Genomic DNA, 19,180 nt, shown 5'->3' with positions numbered 1-19,180 from the left:
GTAGAGTCATTTTTGCAGCTAAAAATGGCTATTTTTGGAATTTCAAAATGGCGGACCATGGAGAAGATCCCCCTTTTCATGTATGAAAAGTGCAATTTCTCCAGTCATAATGAATACTTAGAATTTGATGGTGGTGGTAAGTATTCATGAAAAAGGTAACATTAGTGAATGGGCAGCATGAATTCTGGAAATAAACAACTAAAAAGCTCACACAGTGTCCCTTTAAGAAAGTACAAGTCTTAAAGGAACAGACCACCCTTTTTTGATTTTCACATATTTGCAGTATTTCCCAGCATTATTTATGAATGTGCATATAATTTTCGTCTATGTGTTTGCATTGCCCCGTTTAACAGTATAGCCACATTAGGCATAGCAATGCAAGTCTATGGTACAAAATAAAACACAATCAAATGTACTTATAAACCATTTTAAAATTAATGTAAAATTCACCCGAGTGTAAAACGGCAATTTAATTCCGTCCAGTGACCACTTGTGGCTTGATGCTAAAGATACCAGTTACTTCCAGTGATTATGCTAAGCTATGCTAATAATTCTGATCCAATAAATCTAAGTACTGAAAACACTGAGACGAAAATGATATGCACATTCATGAATAATGTTGGGAAATACTGCAAATATGTGAAAATCAAAAAAGGGTGGTCTGTTCCTTTAAAAAACCCATATACCTGACTGAAAATTTGTGGTAATTGATGGTACCTGTACAAGAGTTTCTGAAGTACAAAACTTCATGGGTTGCTCACTTCTGCTGAATGTACATTCTCCGTGCGATGAAGTATCATGGCAAGCTATCAGTGCCTAGTAGCAGCAACAGGATTTCAATTTTATTCTCAAACTTCCAGTTTAATGTTGACATGTGGACTTCAATATCAATAAGTAAAAAAATGTCTATTAATCCGTAGCCCTAATACTCCATCGTAATATTAAGTGTTACATCTTACAAGGTCTTTCTTTTTATCCTTTTTATCTCCATAATGTTACATTGTGTTCCCATTGTCATCAGAGCAGGTGGAGGAGGTGGATTGAGAGTTAGCTGCGTCGACATTAGACCTGACATTGGACGTGATATTTGATGTGGTGGTGGACATGGAGTCAGGGGGCTTCTGAGACCCCCGACAGTTGTGCAGCCGTATGCAGCGAAGGAAGGCCTCCCTGGTGTTGGCATCTCTTTTGAACAGTATGATGTAACACTTCGGCAGGAATAGCGTGCCAAGGAGGCCGTATGCAGAGAAGAGGATGACAATCATCTCCATTGCTGGCTGGTACTCACCCGCCTTGGCATGGGCGTAGATGGGGCCGAAAAGCACCCAGCAGATCAGGTAGATGAGCAGGCCGAAGCTGATGTACTTGGCCTCGTTGAAGCAGTCGGGCAGCTTGCGACCCTTGAAGGCAATGATAAACCCTGCCAGGGACAAGACGCCGATGTACCCCAACATGAGGCCGAAATAGAGGAAGTTTCCATTCTCGCCCTCTTCACACAGCAGAACAACTTGACCATTTATACTCTCCCCTCTTTTGGGTTGAGGAGGGCTCTTGGTGAGCCAGGTGGCACAGATTGCCACCTGGACAGAGACACAGGCACCAATGATCAGGTAAGGCTGGAGGAGTTTGGCGAGGGCTGGCTTCCCTGACGTTCCTACCTGGAAGGCCAGGACAATCTTCAAGGACTTGACCAGGACGCAGGAGACGCTCACGGTGAAGCTAAGGCCGAACAGTACCTGGCGGGCCTGGCACTGTTGTCTGCTGGGATTGCCCACGAATAGGATGGTGCTGGCGAAGGCAACAAGCAAAGACATGAGGAGCAGGACAGAAACAGGCCCAACTGACGCCTTCACTACTGGAGTTTTCCACCAAGTGAGGAACAGAATTAGAACCACGAGTGTGAGTATGATGCCTAGTGACGAGAACGTCACCAGGATGATTGCAAAGGGTTTCTCCCAGTCGAAAACTAGTTCTTCTTCCTTTTGGCACTCATGACTGCCTTCTCTGGACCAGTGTTTGTCTGGACAGACCAGACACTCTGTCATGTCTGCATGGTTTGGAAAAAGATGTCATAATGAAACAAGGTCAACAGATCTTCAGCATATGCAAACACTCCATATAGGACATTTGTTTCCCTCAGGCCAACACATAAATTGAAGTCTTAGTCATCAGTCAGTGGAGGCAATACGGGTTGCAATATTTTAATACAGTTTGCTATGTGTGCACGTACTGTATGTCTTTAGTGTGTGTGTGTGTGTGTGTGTGTGTGTGTGTGTGTGTGTGTGTGTGTGTGTGTGTGTGTGTGTGTGTGTGTGTGTGTGTGTGTGTGTTTACACTTACCAGTAGCATTGGTAAATGTGTTATTTGCACAGTTTTTACAAATGAAACAGCATATTTCCTTTTCTTTTGGTATAATCATCCTCGTTCCTGCTGGGCATTCCAAAGGGGAACATCTAGAGCTGATGTTTTCCTGTGGTGGAAACAGAAGTGAGACAGAAAACAGAACAGCATGGTGTTTTTTGGTCAGAAGCCTTTCCAAAAACTGTGACAGATGCCTACCATCAATTCAGAAAATAAATTAACCAAGGATACCCTAGAGTTCAAGGGTTTGCTTCCCACAGTATCCTAATTTCTTTAACTGATTTGTTGGAAATGAATTGTCCAGTGCCAGCTACAGTCATTTTTGCTGTATGTCATCTGCAGGTAGTGTGGAGGTAGAAAGAGCATGTGAGTGCATGTGTGTTTGAAAATGTGACTGATGCAGCTTGAATTACCGTTAGGTTGGACATCCGTTTTTCTCCATCATTCATGAAGGTGAAGCTTCCAGACTGGATACTGTACTTGGCTATAATATCATTCATTTCCACCTGTTGCCCAATCTGCTTCCATAGTATGAGGTCATAGCCAGTGTTGAGGTCACCACGCTTATCAAACTTGTACTGCGTGTCATTTGGTTCCAATTGGAACATTGCATTCCGCAAAGCATTCTTAAGCTAGGAACAAAAGAGGGAGTAGCTAATAAATATAAATAATAATATAAATATAAAACAAACAGCAAACATAACCAACATTACAGTCATTGGCAAATTAATGTTATGAAGACAATATATTTATATTTATATATACATATGGGTCATTCTACGTTTCCAGTGCACTTTTGGCAAACGCAAAATGTCAATTATCAGTACTTTTTTTCAAATAAATGACCTAAATGTTTCAATAGTGTATACATTTAAATTTCCGAACAAACAAATTGCCAAGCTTAATCTTAAATAATTTCATAAATACTCAAATGAAAGCAAACATTTGCTTGATTATTTTGTGAACAGTGTTATGGACAAATACTATGTCATTTCAAACATATATAAAAAATACTATAGAGTTGAAACAGCATACGTTTGAAAGTGCTTATGTCTCTTACCGATAATGTTGTCTTTAATCTGTGCAACTGATATAGAAAATGTGATTTTTGAGCTTCATAAGTAGGATTTTATGATTCACTGTGATACAGACTGACACATTTTTCATTGTATGATACACGTATGTACACGTATACACTTATGATTTGATTTTAGTCACCCTCCTTACACAAGACTTCCCTCTCCAGAGATAATCCCTAGTGTCTGTTCATATGATTTTTCCAACACATTAGAGATCAATAGCACAAAAACACTTTCAAAACAGTCAACCGTGTTACTCAACTGTGTTACGGTCAACAGTGCAGGGGAACAAGTCGGCACTTTTTTAGGAGAAAAAACAGATCAGACAAACCCATCTCCCTAGAACACTAATTACTTTGTTTGTTTGTCTATCAATATGGAGATAAATTGGCAAAAACGTAGTCCTCCTCAACTGTCATAGCTGATGCGTAACACCATTGACGGTATCACGGCTTGACATTTCAGCCCTTTTTATGGTGTTGTGCTAACTGAGGACCTCAGAAGTCCCACCACAACACCTTAAAGATGGCCTCTCAACGTCATTTGATTAATATTGCTGTGTTCCCCATTGTTATTGAATGTGTTACGCGTTGGTCCTGTTTTGAAAAACGCTCTGGTTGCTTTGTTTCAAGCCGTTTTTGCAAGCCAGCAAGATGGCTTGTGGAGAAACGAGAGGGTGTTCTGTGTTTCTCGTGGAAATGCGTCTCTGATTGGCTCACTCTTCCAGCTCTCGTGGAAATGCGTCTCTGATTGGCTCAGTCCTCCTGTTCTTGGAGAGAATGTAATGGGAAAACAGAGTCGCCACTTCCCCGGGTGGTACTGCACTATAGGGGCGCCAACGGAGGCGTGCATGCTCCATTCAGGGCTGTGCTCTTTCGACAGCGACCCCTAGGCGAGCTGCAGGCACGGAGCAACCAGAGTGGGCTTGCTCTATGGATGAGGCTTTGTGCTGTGTGTGTACCTGAGAGTAGCAACCAGCTGATAGCTAAGCTAAGCTAGATTTCGGGCCACCAGACGTTGCTTGTATTGAAAACAAGCAGAAAAAAATTACTCGACATGTTTTTAGAAAAATGGGTCGACATAAACCTTTGTGGCCAACGCCTTCTTTCGACGTGACGAAACACAGAAAGGCTTTCGTGATTCGCTCGTTTCTCTGCATTATTTATGTCAATTGGGAAACACCGGGAAACACAGCCAGGCGAGGTGACGCACCGCTATGAGAGCCTTGCAAGTGAGTTTAACTTGGGGTGACCGTCCGATCTTCAAAAGGAGTGAGTAAAACTGTGTTTTATCGGAAGTTGGCCTTTAACCCTTCTGTTGTGTTCGGGTCATTTTTGACCCGTTTTCAAATTTAAGTGTAAAAAAAACACACTTTCGTTTATTGTCCTGGAATGAGGCTTCATCTAATCCTCAGTCACAATCATTCCAACACAACAAAAATATGTTTCATCGTTTTAGTAAATTTTAAAGGTCTTTAAAAAAAAAAAGTTACATCTGTGGTGTTCGGGTCAAAATTGACCCGGCATAGATTTTTGGTTGTTTTATGCATTTCTGAAAAGCTGTTGGTTGCCCTTTGTCCTCAGTTTGGTGATTCATGGTGAGGAAAATATAATTCTTGCCTTGGAAAAAATGTTGCTAGCTTTTTCATATTACAAATCCAAGATGGCCGCCGGACAGTCCCATACACTAATATGTGTCATATCTCCTGTTGTGAAAGGAGTACAGATGTATTTCTGGTGTTTACTTATATGTTTTCATGGTCAGGGAATCCATTTCTGCAATTATATCATGATAAGTTTTGCACATTTCTTTGCAAAAATAATTTTTGCACATTATTTTGTCCAAAAAACGTATCAAAATCCATAATGGCACCCAAACATGTAGAACTGGTCTTACACTTTCCATAAAGTTGATGTGGCAATGAGATAATGGTCCATGTTCATAGCATGGAGATGAATAGTGTGACTTTTTTCATGTTCATTGAGGTGTTCATATCCTATACCTTTGCATTAGATTGGCGGAATAGCTGTGACTCTGACAGTTTTGTTATTTTGTATATTTACCCACTAAAATCTTATAAATATTGAAAAACACCAAGTCAACATATTTAAGCATTCATTTTATGCACTGAAAAACTAATTTAGTTGACATTTGATCTTTATCCTGCTAGAAATCTCTTGGGTTGGTTTGGACCCGAACACCAGAAATGTCACTATATTGATGATATTTTTTAATATTAGAGAACAACTAATACAAGAAATTTGTAGGTTGTTGTACTCTCATATCAGCTGTAATACATGGACAACATAATCACTAATTGTATCACTTTAGGAAGTATTAATAGTGAATTTATACAGGTTTTGATAGTTTTGGTCATCAAAAACGATTTGCGTAATGTAAGATAAAAGACCTGTAAAGTCAAAAAGATGCATGAATAAAGTAGTATTTCCATGGATATGAGTACATACCAAGTTATCTATGAGATGAAAAGCAGTATTTGATGAGAACTAGTGTTTTTAGGTATTTTATGGCTGAGTTTTGCTATCCCGGGTCAAAAATGACCCGAACACCACAGGTGTATGCAGCTATGTTGAGAACACAGTTGACAGGCAATTTTCCCGCTATGAGAACATGAAAAAGAATGGATTAAATTATGGAAGGATGGAGCTCAAAACTAACCAAAAAGTCTTCCCATATCCCGCCAAAGAGGCTATGACATCACGTGACGTTATTCGTATGGCCTAAGACCAAACCATTACTGATTTATGGAGGGGGTTTCAGACCGTGACACGGTTAACATGGACACACACAAAATGGCAAATTTCATGTATAATGGAAAGCACAATGGTCTTTCTGACAGTTTTGTCATATTGTGATGATTACTGTGAATCAAAGTGTGCAATCGTCTTGGGCAAAACATGTTTCTTTACATGTTGATAAGACTGAAGCAGACATTTGGAAAACAGGACGGCATGAAAACGCCCAAAACCAGTATTAAATATTCATTCTTGCTGAGGGAAATAATGTTATGTCTTGACTGTTTGCATTATATGACAGATACATGTGTGCTAATGTCCAAAACATCATTGGATGCAGTTAATAGTTAGTGGAATTGGCAAATAAAGTCCACGGACCTAAAAGCGCACACGAAGCGTAGAATGACCCATATACAGTCCCAGGAAAAAGTTTGTACACCCTTTGAAATTTCTTACATTTCTGTCAAAATTGGTCATAAAACATGGTCTGATCCTCCCGGAAATCACAAGAAGGAACAACCAGAGTCTGCTTTAACTAATTCAACCTAAATATTTACAAGTTTTCATATTTTCATTGGCCATAAGATGTAAACATTCACAGGACAGCAAGGCATAAGTAAGTACACCCTTGCATTCAATAGGTTTTAACCCTAAGTTAGTCGCAATAACCTCAACCAGATGTTTCCTGTTGTTGCAGATCAGATTAACAAAACAATCTGGATGTATCTGGTCTCCCTCTTCTTTAGAAAACTGCCTCTCGTCAGCAAGGTTTGTGGGATGTCTGGAGTGCATAGCTTTCTTGACTTCATGCCATATAATCTCAATTGTTTTTTGTCAGGGCTTTGACTGGGCTATTCCAGAATGTGTATTTCATTATTATGAAGCCATTCTAAAGTCGACTTGCTTCTAAAGTATGGGTTGTTGTCACATTTCAGGACCCATCCTCTTGTGTGCTTCAACTGTGTGACAGACTACCTCACTTTTTTTCTGTAAAATATCTCGATAAACTTCTGAGTTCATTGTTCCACTGATAATAGCAAACTGAAAAGGGTCTGAGGCAACAAGGTAGCAGCATATAATGATTCTCCTGCCACCATACTCAAAGGTGGAGATGATGTTTTGGTGAAGGTGTGGTTCTCCAGTTCTCCTCCAAACATGACATTGTGTGTTCCCCTGAACAACTCAACTTTGGTTTCAACGTTGGTCTACAGAATATTTTGCAGTAATTCTATGAAGCATATAAATGCTTTTTCGCAAACCTCAAAGGTGCAGCAATATTTTTTGGACAGAAACCCCATTAATTTTAGATTGGCAGAATGAATCCCATTTTTAGCTATTCTTTTTAGCATCTCCTCTTCTGAGTATGGTGGCGGGAGCATCATTATATGCTGCTACCTTGCTGCCTCAGGCCCTTGACAGTTTGCTATCATGAGTGGAACAATGAACTCAAGTTTATTGTGATATTATACAGAAAGAAACGTGAGGAAGTCTGTCACACAGTTGAAGCACACAAGAGTATGGGTCCTGAAATGTGACAACAACCCATACTTTAGAAGCAAATCGACTTTAGAATGGCTTCATAATAATTAAATACACATTCTGAAATAGCTCAGTCAAAGCCCTGACAAAAAATAATTGAGATTATATGGCATGAAGTCAAGAAAGCTATGCACTCCAGACATCCCACAAAACTTGCTGACGAGAGGCAGTTCTCTAAAGAAGAGGGAGACAAGATACAAACAGATTGTTTTGTTCATCTGATCTGCAACTACAGGACAAGTCTGGTTGATGATATTGCAACTAACTGAGGGTTAAAACCTACTTAATGCAAGGGTGTACTTACTTATGCCCTGCTCTTCTGTGAATGTTATGGCCTTATGACCAATAAAAATATTATAACATGTAAATGTTTGGGTGGAATTAATTAAAGCAGACTCTGATTGTTCCTTCTTGAGATTTCCAGGAAGATCAGACCATGTTTTATGATCAATTTTGACAGAAATGTAAGAAATTTCAAAGGGTGTACAAACTTTTTCCTGGGACTGTATATGTTTTATTTATTTTGCATCACCACAGCTGCTAGCTAGTTAGAAAATACTGCATTGGCTGTGGGTGTCAATGTATATGTAAATAGTAAATAGTGTCTACAAACTGTAATTAACACCTGTGATTTTGGGAAGCACACTTTCAGACAGTCAGAGTGAAAGAAAAGGTTAGACTCACCATCCAGGGTTCAAAGTGTTTCACTGCCTTGCAGTCCCTTGGATGTCTGCAGAGATCCTTCACTGCACTCGCAATGGCCTTGACTGCCATGCCCACACTGAAGATGGCATAGGGGTACACATTATTTTTTAGCCGCTTGCCCAGATCAGGCTGAGTGACTCTCTTGCCTTTGCTCTTTAGCCACCGGATGTACCATCGCAAAATGGTGTTGTTCTCATTGGCAGCCAAATTGGGATTAAGATTGTCCAGATAGCTGTTGAAACTCTCAGAGGTTGCAGACTTCAAGGTCACCCCAATGACACTGCCGATGTCCTTGAGTGTCAGGTTGGAGCTTTCCAGCACACGAGGTGCAGATGTCGCCCAGTTGTCGCTGGCTAGCCAGGTGCGGCCTTTGGCGTTGGGACTGATCAGCCTCATTATGTCCTTCATGTGATCTGCCTTGGCGAAGGACACAATGACTCCAATCCTGGAGTCATCTTCGATCTTCTTGATGGTTTCCATGACTCTATCTTTCAGGTCACAGGCATCAAGGATGTCAGGCAGCACCGTACTGAAGGCAATGCAGATGTTTTTCTCCTTGGCACGCTCTCGGAAGCGGTTGGCTATGTATCGTCCGTAGTCGCCGTCAGTAGTCACCACGCCCACCCAGTTCCAGCCATATCTCTCCAGGATGTCTGCAATTGCATGTGCCTGATACTTGTCTTCGGGGACCGTTCGCATGAAAGCTGGGAAGCGAGATTTGTCACTCAGAAATCCTGTAGTTGAGGCATAACTGATCTAATAAGCAGAGAAAAATTATTTTAGAAATGTATATAATAACATATTCATTTAATGCTGCTTTCAGATTGGTTGTTAGACGTGCGTTAAAATTGTTGGGCATGCACAACTCAAAATTAGTTCTGTCAAAAGCATTTTAAATGATAGCACTGTTTGATACCCAAAAGAAGATATCTATAGCAAACAACAGGGTGTGGTTTGTTGAAGAACCAGAAGGAGGGATATGTTTCAAATTTCAAGAAATATAAAAAAAGTGCTATTAAAATCATGTAGGTAAAGTGGGGATACCAAAACAACCCCCCCATACCCCTTCAAATCGCACCCTGGCCACTGTCAACTATTTAATGAGTTATTGACAACGGTGGCTTTGGACTGCGTGGTGCTCTTTTTAATGTTACAAACATCACGTAATGTAATTTACATTGTAGCTAAACTAACCAGAAACTGACATGGGAGCGAAACGCAACATCCTCCTAGGTGTGCATTACACAGTTTGAAGTCAACAAGGTGGAGCCTATACGAACTTCCCCCCTTGTAGAATGTTGCTCCTTACACATCAAATTAAGTACACCATAGAGGCTATTTTGAGTTCAAAGGCACAGTAGAGATGAGAGAGTCAGGTGTCGTGCGTATTTTTAAATTAGATATATATGTTTACATATAAACATGGCATGTATTTTAATAAAGGTATGGAGATTTCTAAAATATGTTTACGTATAAACAAGAGGACAAAACCCATTCGTTTTGGTAAATATATATAAGTGTATATGTGTAAACACAGGAGGGCTTTGGTTCAAAAGATTTAGCTTCTACTTCCCTATCATACGGTAAGAACTAGATTAAAAGTTAAACAGCCTCAAGGTCAAAGCTCCAAAAAGATCCAGTCCAGTTGCTCTTAACTCATTGGCTGCCTTTGACTTCGAATGACGTCATTTCGAATAGTGACGCCCCCTGCCTTTGACGCCGTTCGCCGATAATTGCGTTTTTTTACAGCCACGCCTTGAGGACGGTCTGACCTATGTTGTGTATAAATTTCACGCCTCTAGTCATGTTCTAACTGTTCCTGTAGGTGGCAGAAGTGTCCTTAGGAACAGTCAGGGCAGGGCATTAGCTCACATCAAGAGGAAATGTCAAGACAAAAACATCCCTTTTTACTATTATAATCTCAAAAGTAGCATAGCAAAATCATTTTTGAAAGTAAAGCACCTGTGACAGTAGTCTACTTTCTTGCCCTCTGATTTTAACACAGGTATTCTACTGATTTTAGTGTCAGAGCCTGACAAAAAAAAAACTTCCTCTCATGACCAAAATACACCCCCCTGTTGCCATCTAGCTAGTAGGCATTGTAACTAGCTTGCCCAAAATACACCATGTTCAACCAGAGATGATCTGTGTGGCAACTGTTTCATTTTGGATAATGTGATCAGCCTACACAACATCAGGATGATGCGTACAAAAGATCATCTAACAGGAAAATGCACGGGACTAGTGGTCACCTCAGTTGGGAATGTTTGGCTATTGTTTGCTACGCTAGCTAGCTAGCACGGAGTCGCTAACAACTTACAACTAAGCATAAATAAAGGAGCCTTGGTAAGTCAACTATTTTTACTCATTCTACAGTTGCAGTTATGGATCTGTATAGTATGATCAGCTTACTGTATCATCAAAAAGACAGGGGGGTTGCAGATTCTTGGAACAGAGTAGGCTAGCCTTTGTGTCTGGTCAGATACATTCAGCTCACATGAGAAAGCATTGCACTTAGCCTCAGACCAGCTAGCCTTCCCCACTCCAATCGGCTTGTGAAATGTTGGATATGTGATCAGTACTTTATCAAAAGAAAATTCATTGAACAATATATGACAAGATCACTATAGCAGAAACATGATGACAGTAATCATCAATCTGCAAATTGTCCGCTCTGCCAAAGAAGCAGCAGTAAGCTAAGTTGTGCTGCCTGCCTGCCTGCCTGCCTCCCAGTTCACACGGTACAGGAGGAAACAAATCAGCTGTGATTTGTTCCCCAACGAGAGGACGACAGGCTAAACAGAGGGACTATGAGACAGTATTTCTGTGAGTTTAGTATTTCACGGAGTTACATGCACCTGCTGTCATGATCCATTGTGCGCGCCAGCAACAAACCAAAACACTCTTGTTTTCAAGCCCACCCCCGTTATATTTCAGTACATTATTAGGTTGAAAAGACCATACAAACGATCTTTTGTTCTGGCTACAGATGACAGGAGACTCTGTAATAGCATCTGATAGGTTTGGAGTTGTTAGGACGGTGTCATTATGAGCAAAAACACTTGCAATTATAGTTCAACTTCAAATGGCGTTTTCTCAGCTTTTTGGCTAGAAAGCAGCATTTTGGCGAATTCCACTTATTTTCAACAGATGATTATGAAAGAACGGAAAGGGGTAGAGAGACACCGTTTTTTTCTGATGACAGATGAGCGTCTAATCTGTGTTTTGATAGGTATGGTGTTGACAGACACAGAACTCAATTTTCTGTGAGCCTCCAAAAAACACCCAAAATGCTGAAAAATCTCTGGCACTCTGGGTTACTCTTTTATGAAAATGGCTGGCAGCCAATGAGTTAACAACTCTTAACCAAAAAGCTAAGTCATTAAATAAAATCCCTCCCCTTTCTCTGTTGCAGTCTGTTTACTTACTTGTGGGATCACATGGATGGAGAGTTGCCTGGCAACAGCGATGGAGATCTCAGAGTGGGACCCTCCTATGACGACATCTACGGGCTTCAGGGAAGCGTTCTGCCAGTCGTTCCTGTGAGTTCTGTTCTCTGTTTTGCAAATATCATGGAACATGGTCCTGTTAACGTCCAGAAATCTCTGGGTCATGTACAGCACCCTGGTGACGTCTGCACATGAGTCCACGATTCGGTAGCCCAGGGTCAGGTTGCCTAGCAATGAGGAGTTATTGATGGTCTCTACTGCTTCTATCAGCATCAGGGTCTGGAGCAATCGAGCTACGTTATACCTGAAAACACACACACACACACACACACACACACACACACACACACACACACACACACACACACACACACACACACACACACACACACACACACACACACACACTCACTCACACGTACATGTACATGTACAGTGACGTTTATCAGTGAAACATCTTCATTATACCTTGAACGTAAAACATATCAGTAAGTTGTGTAGAGCACTGAGATTTAAGTTAATTAAGAGATTAAGTAAATATTGTACACCGCATGTCTTAACATCCCCTTCATTACAAAGGGTAAAGAGGAACTCACACTCTAGAAGTCAAAACAACTCTGTTTTATTTTCTTCATTGGTTGGAAATGACACATATAGAAGTACAGAGAGGCAGCATCCCAGTCCGTCCATTGGCTATCCTACCCCCGTGACAATATGTCTCATGTATATTTTCATTCAACAATAAAGATCACTTTAAATATTTAGCTTGAGAGAAAATAGCAAGAGTTATTTAAAAAAAAAAAATCACAACACAACTACATATCATGTTTGTGGCACTATTAGTGCGCCTGTAAAACTTATTTTTGCATGTGTTGATTTCTCACCTGGTGCAGACCCGTCTGGAAGGCCGTCCATCGATGGTGTCTGTGAAATTGACGCTCTCGTGCACTGGGAAGATTCCGCCAATGATAATGTCACCATCCTTGGAGGCCATGAGAGGGCTAGCGTAGCTTGAACACTCTAGAATTCCCCACATAAATGTGTTCAGTAAGCACAGATAGAACAGTCTACAGCCTGTAGCCATTCTCTTGGCTTCTCCTCACACACTCAATCACTGAGTGAACTCTGGTGTATCTGGTGTTATGCTATAAAATGCTCCTTTGTACTTCTTTGTTTCCATCGCACTTTGTTTAGACCCTCCCACAATTTCCTGCCAAATTGTTGGCTATTCTGTGACAGGTGAGAGAACTACCTACTTCCTTCTCCATTTGGTCCATTACAGGAGAAGGCTTGAGAAGCTTCTCAAAGCTTCTCAGATTATCTTTAGTTTCTTTTTTTCAGCTAACAAGGTGTGAGGTTTCATATGTTAACAGTTAAAAAGAAGAAAAAAAGGCAAGGCCTAACATCCCTACGACAGTCTCCAGGGGCGATAGGCCTGCTTTTTTAATGTTTTTGTTTTGTTTTGTTTGATTGTTTGTTTGTTTGTGTTTTTTTCTTAGGGATTGGCCTACAGTTTAGAGAGGTGGCCCATTGGTCCAGTTTCAATAGAGACAGTGGACTGTGCCAAGCAGACTGGAGTAGTCTAATATTAAAATGGCTTGTACAGTATGTGTCAGGGGCCAGTTTAAGTTAAAAAAGGTCTGGGTGTTTTTTCGTATAGCAGTCCAGCTCTGCTTGTGTTTGCATAAGTGTGAGAGAAATTCTCTCCATGCAGTCATGTGTGTGCATTCACGTCATAATATTCCACGCATTTGAATAGGAAATGTGTTATGACTTAAAGTGATACTGTCCCATTTTTGGAAATAAGCTTATTTTACACCTTCCCTTGAGTTAAATAATAGGGTTTTACCATTCTCCTGTACTTTCAAGCGTTTTCTTGTTATGACAGTGCAAATTTTACTTCCAAGCTAACAGTTAACATTGACTCCTATGAGACCAGTTAGCCGCGAGCTGGTCTCATAAGACTCATTGTTAACTGCTAGCATGGAGGTAAAATTTGCACTGCCATACCCCGAGAACGGTTGAAAGTACAGGAGAACGGTAAAACCCTACCATTTAACTCAAGGAAAGGTGTAAAATAAGCTTATTTCCAAAAATGGGACAGTATCACTTTAAGGGTTGGATTAGAAAATGTGTGTGCTGTGTGTGGGAATTTATTTGTGTATGTGAATGTGTAACTGCAGGACTCTTGATGACACTTGAAGAACCGTCACACTACTGGAAATAGGATGCTGCTTTGACGCATATATGGACCTGTGCTTTGCTGAAAAATGTGTGAAATATCAATCCAATAGCTCATACATTGACAGAAAAGTGGCTATAAAAGGCCCTACCGTGGCTAATATGGTAGGGCACACGTTTACCGCTCGGCCGACCCGGGTTCGATTCCCGGTCTGGGTCCTTTGCCGGTCCTTCCCCATCTCTCTCTCCCAGCTCACTTCCTGTCTCTCCTTCACTATCCTGTCTCACAAAAAACAATAAAGGCTGAAAAGCCCCAAAAAAATACTTTAAAAAAAATTGGCTATAAAACATCTATGGTGGCACTCATCTATGGTAACCTAGGCCATGTTCATAGACTGTATGTCATAGGACTGCAAATAGCTGCCTCAAATAACAAGACAGCAAAGCAAGTGTTGTTCCTTGTCTGCAATTATAGGCAGTTTGCATATGTGGAAAAGGACATGCCAGTTGTACCCCTGAATAGGCTGTAGACCAGTATATTTTTGGTATTTATGTAAAAGACACATCATTGCTTCTTTAGTATTGTCTGGGGCACTTTATTGTTTTTTAGATGCGTCCTAGCATCTCTATAAGAGGGTATGTCCATCCGTCGGTCCGTCTGAATCACATTCTCTAATTGTAATTCCCTCCTGTGTCCACAAGGCCTCTGAGTGTATAGACGGATGCATCTTTGTCCACCTGTCGGACTTGTTTCAATAATTATTGGTCCTCCCAAATAAATTAAACAAAAGTTTGTGTTTGCGTGCATGCGTGCAAATATGGTGTCAGAGAGTTCTCTTTTGACTGAACATCTAGCTTAACTTTTGGAACATAATCACCCACCACACAAGGCAGTGTTTACAATGAGTGTCATATGCCATACTGTAGGCCATGAACCATAATAGTAGAAAAGATAAGACAAGATAAGACAAGATAAGATAAGATAAACTTTATTGTATGTTTGCACAGAAATTTGTCTTGCATGACACTTCTCCACAATCCACATGTACAGTAAACTACCATTAAAGGCACATAAAACACAATATGGCCTACAGAGTCTGCTGGTCTTCTGGGTCCATAAGCTGTTGGGACAGCACAGCCCAATAAATTAAGTAACTAATTAGGTAACTAAGTTAAATTAATAAAAAAGTTACTAAAAGTTACTTAAAAAGTTACTAAAAGTTACTAAGAAAAAGTGTATTAGTTACTCATTAAGTTACTAAATTAAGTTACAAAAAAAGTTTACTCTTCTCCCATTTTGTTAAGCAATGCTATATAATGAGGGAGAAAAGAGTGTTTATATTTATTTTTTTGGGCAGCAAGGCATTCTGCATTTCTAGGTTCATTGCAGTGCAATAGCTGAAATGAAACATGTCATGTTAAAATACAGAAAATGCACAGTGTACATACATGAGCTTTACTTTGAGTAAACTAAAACAACACATTGGTTATATACGAGCATGAATTCTAATTGTGCAGGATTATATTTCCCAAGATTGTATAGCCAATTACAGTAGCAATATAGTTTGCATTACAAGCAGCAGTAACTAATGTAGTTGTGTATTTTGTATACACGGTATACAAAACACACAACTAGTTGTGTGTTTTGTTGTGTGTTTTGTATACACAGGCATGACATCACTGAAGCATACCGGCATGAGAGAGAGAGAGAGAGAGAGAGACAGAGAGAGAGAGAGACAGAGACAGAGAGACAGAGACAGAGACAGAGAGACATTGATATGTAAAATCGCTTTATTGAATCAACCATGGTCCACACATCCACCAAAAACAAACCCCACCTCCCACCCCACCTACCCCATTAAAAACAACCCCTTACCCAGGAAACCTTAACCCACCACCCTCATTGGCTGTCCACGCCCCTTTATCCACACACTACTTCTTATCAAATAGTTCAAGGTTGTCTATAGCCTGATAGTAGGCATGCTCTACAGTGATCCTGGACTCAACCAGGGCCTTGAACATTCCCACCCGGTCCCCCATACACCCCTCTTCCACCAGTCCGTTACATTTCCAAATGCACAACTTGGCTTGCCACGTCAGAAAGTTCACCACTGTGTACATTAGTGTGAGAGAGAGAGAGAGAGAGAGAGAGAGAGAGAGAGAGAGAGAGAGAGAGAGAGAGAGAGAGAGAGAGAGAGAGAGAGAGAGAGAGAGAGAGAGAGAGAGAGAGGTCAGGTCAGGTCAGGTCAGGTCAGGTCAGGTCAGGTCCCTTATATATTTTTGCTGGATTTGTTTTTTGAGAGAGAGAGAATTGGAAAACTAAATATTTTTGAAAAGTAGATCATAAAAGCAATCAGAAAACCAATGTTTCCATTTGCACAGGTGTCTGCATGGTGGCCATCTTGGATTTTTCAAAATGGTGTAGTTTTCAATTCATCTGCTTCTAAATAACCTTGGAACTTGATTTTAACATCTAAATCTAACTACATTTCAGGGTCAATGAATCCCCTTGCACCAAAATAGATTGACTATGTCTTACCTAAATGGATTTTATGTCTTACCTAAATGGATTTTTCTAACGAACTAACTAACTAACCGAAATGGATTTTTAGCTAAACAGAAATGTTCTTTTACTGATTGTTTTACAGAAATGCGCACATCGTTTGAATGTAATGGAATGTTGACTTGAATTCTTGAATGCCCTTATGCCATTAAAACAGCTTGCCGTTTCAAACAGATATAACTAGTACACATTTAGACCACACTTAGGAAGGATCATGCTCTTTCAGCAGAGTCTCTACACCTCATACTGTAAGTCAACTTTGATGACAGTAAAAGCAGACCATCCACGTGTTGTTGGTTATGCAAAAATGTCTATGGTATTGAATTTCCGTTGCAATAAACAAATCATCTCTACTGCACTCGGAGGCGACCAGGTGTTATTAAGTCCCCAGACAAACAGCACTTTTATTAATGATATTGAACCAGAATTTCCCAGGTTACTAAGGAAAATTAATGAATATATAATTTAGAGCAGGGCTATTCAAATGGCGGCCCTGGGGCCAGATGCAGCCCTTGGACGGCAAAGTTCTGGCCCCCCACAAGCCCCTAGAAATACAGAATAGATTTTTGGAATTTACAGATAAAAGTATGGGTTCCGTATCGAGCTGAAACGGGACACACAGGACGTTAAAATGGAGGAAATAACATCCAAGAAAACTCCCCCTCCTCCTTGCAGTCTCCCGTATTTTTTTCATTGACAGTCGGCAACCATAATGCATACAGTATGTATAGTTCGGACGCTTTACTGGGAGGAATTTGAAAAACTGGCCCTTGTTGACATTTAATTGAATACCCCTGATTTAGAGCATTGATGTAATGAAGATTCAATAGGCTCGACCACGACAAACAAATACGTTTTTTCATAATAGTTTTCATAATAGTTTTATGTAACTGTGTTTCTTCTATGCTCCTATTATACAGTATGATGCCAACACAATGTTAGGACCCTTATGTTTCATTTCCCACTCAGTATTTTCATCTCTGTTTTCCCTTGCTGTCTATTTGCACACAAGCCACTTGTTATTGTTGCATTGCTTTAATGTTCCATTGCAGTGTGTTCTAACAGTGCTGGCATCTAATAATAGCTAACGAAGGCAAAATGCAGCGACACTCCTTGTCTCTCTCTCTCTCTGTGTGTGTGTGTGTGTGTGTGTGTGTGTGTGTGTGTGTGTGTGTGTGTGTGTGTGTGTGTGTGTGTGTGTGTGTGTGTGTGTGTGTGTGTGTGTGTGTGTGTGTGTGTGTGTGTGTGTGGACTGAGGTAAATACATAGGCTAAACGCTGCTGTTGAGAGTGTATGACCGTGTTCAGGAGGGCGGAATAATCAGGTGTTGAATGCTTCACTGGCTACCAGCAACAAGCACACATGATGGCTGGCTGCCTGGCTGGCTGGCCCATGGTGGGTATCTTTTGCTGTTCACTTGCTGCCACTCTCAAGGTTTGACTGTGTTCATCCCTCTTTTTCTAATTTTTCTTCTATTTTATTTCTCTCTCTCTCTCTCTCTCTCTCTCTCTTGATGTCATAGATGTTGTTGGACTTGCTGTTGCAGGCCTGTGTGAAGCCTCGCCCATCTCGTGCTGTGATGTTGCCACAGGCAATGCAAATGCAGTCAACAACCCATCACACACACACACACACACACACACACACAAACACACACACATGCGCACACAACAGGAAAGTCAAATGGTGGGAATATCTATTACATACGTATGCAGGCAGACTACCCCTATGAGAGCAGACTGGCATCATACAAAGGCGTAATTATTTCACGATATAGTGCATGCCGCCTTATGGTGCACCGACAGCATGTTAAGTCGTGCTCTATGACTTTTATGACCAGAAATTGGCCGCAGTGAATTTCTGTTGCTGAACACAAAAATGCTTTGCCAGCTTTGCCCTGGCAAAAAGCCTCCCTAACCCTAACCTGTCGGTGAAGCAACATTTCTGACGGTTTACTTTTTTGCCAAGAACCACAAAACAAGCGAGGAAAATGGCGATTTGTGCCCAAACCCAAACCACCCCTAACCTGTCACGGGGCACTGTCAAACATAAGTTAATAAAATACAAAGTCATAGTACACACAAGCGATAGACGATTCAAGTCTGCATGATATCGAAATGCTTTGGATGAGGCCGTGTTGATAAGAGAGGTGGTGATGATCAACACATTTATTCATTTTATTAATTTGTATTCTGCAGCATGATTTCAAAACAGGCTACTTTATTGTGGACATGTCTCAGTCTGGCACTGACACAATCTCAGAAATGTACCCAAATTGGACTCAAATTGATACTTTGAGCTGCCCTCAAGACAGTTATGTTTCTTGTTTTTTTAATATAATATCAGCACACCTAAAATACTGTAATAGAAGGTCCTGCTTTTATGGGAAATAAACAAATTTTCCTTCACCGTCAGAATAATTCCTCCAAGGTCAGACTTTCCAAAAGACGCCTAAAATATCCAAACTTCTTCACCCACTACACAAGGTGGCAAATTTGTACAAAGGCAAAAAAAGCAATTTGAATATCAAACAGCATGTAGGCACTC

The 19,180-nt window shown here is 40.6% G+C and overlaps 1 protein-coding gene across 1 annotated transcript; it reads right to left on the bottom strand.

Moving 5' to 3' along the window:
• Positions 1–995: 995 nt before the first annotated feature.
• On the bottom strand, positions 996–12,883 carry LOC134441649 (G-protein coupled receptor family C group 6 member A-like). The gene is made up of 4 exons (XM_063192038.1): positions 12,774–12,883; positions 11,869–12,193; positions 8,488–9,196; positions 996–2,047 (listed from the first exon to the last, which is right to left on the bottom strand). Exons 1-4 carry the CDS (start codon positions 12,881–12,883, stop codon positions 996–998), a joined length of 2,196 nt encoding a protein of 731 aa, XP_063048108.1.
• Between the last annotated feature and the right edge of the window lie 6,297 nt (positions 12,884–19,180).

Source organism: Engraulis encrasicolus, chromosome 24 (genome assembly GCF_034702125.1).
Source record: "Engraulis encrasicolus isolate BLACKSEA-1 chromosome 24, IST_EnEncr_1.0, whole genome shotgun sequence".
In the NCBI taxonomy this organism is placed as follows: Eukaryota; Metazoa; Chordata; class Actinopteri; order Clupeiformes; family Engraulidae; genus Engraulis; species Engraulis encrasicolus.
Note: the sequence above shows the minus strand (reverse complement) of the source record. Positions and strands in the feature narration are given on the sequence as shown.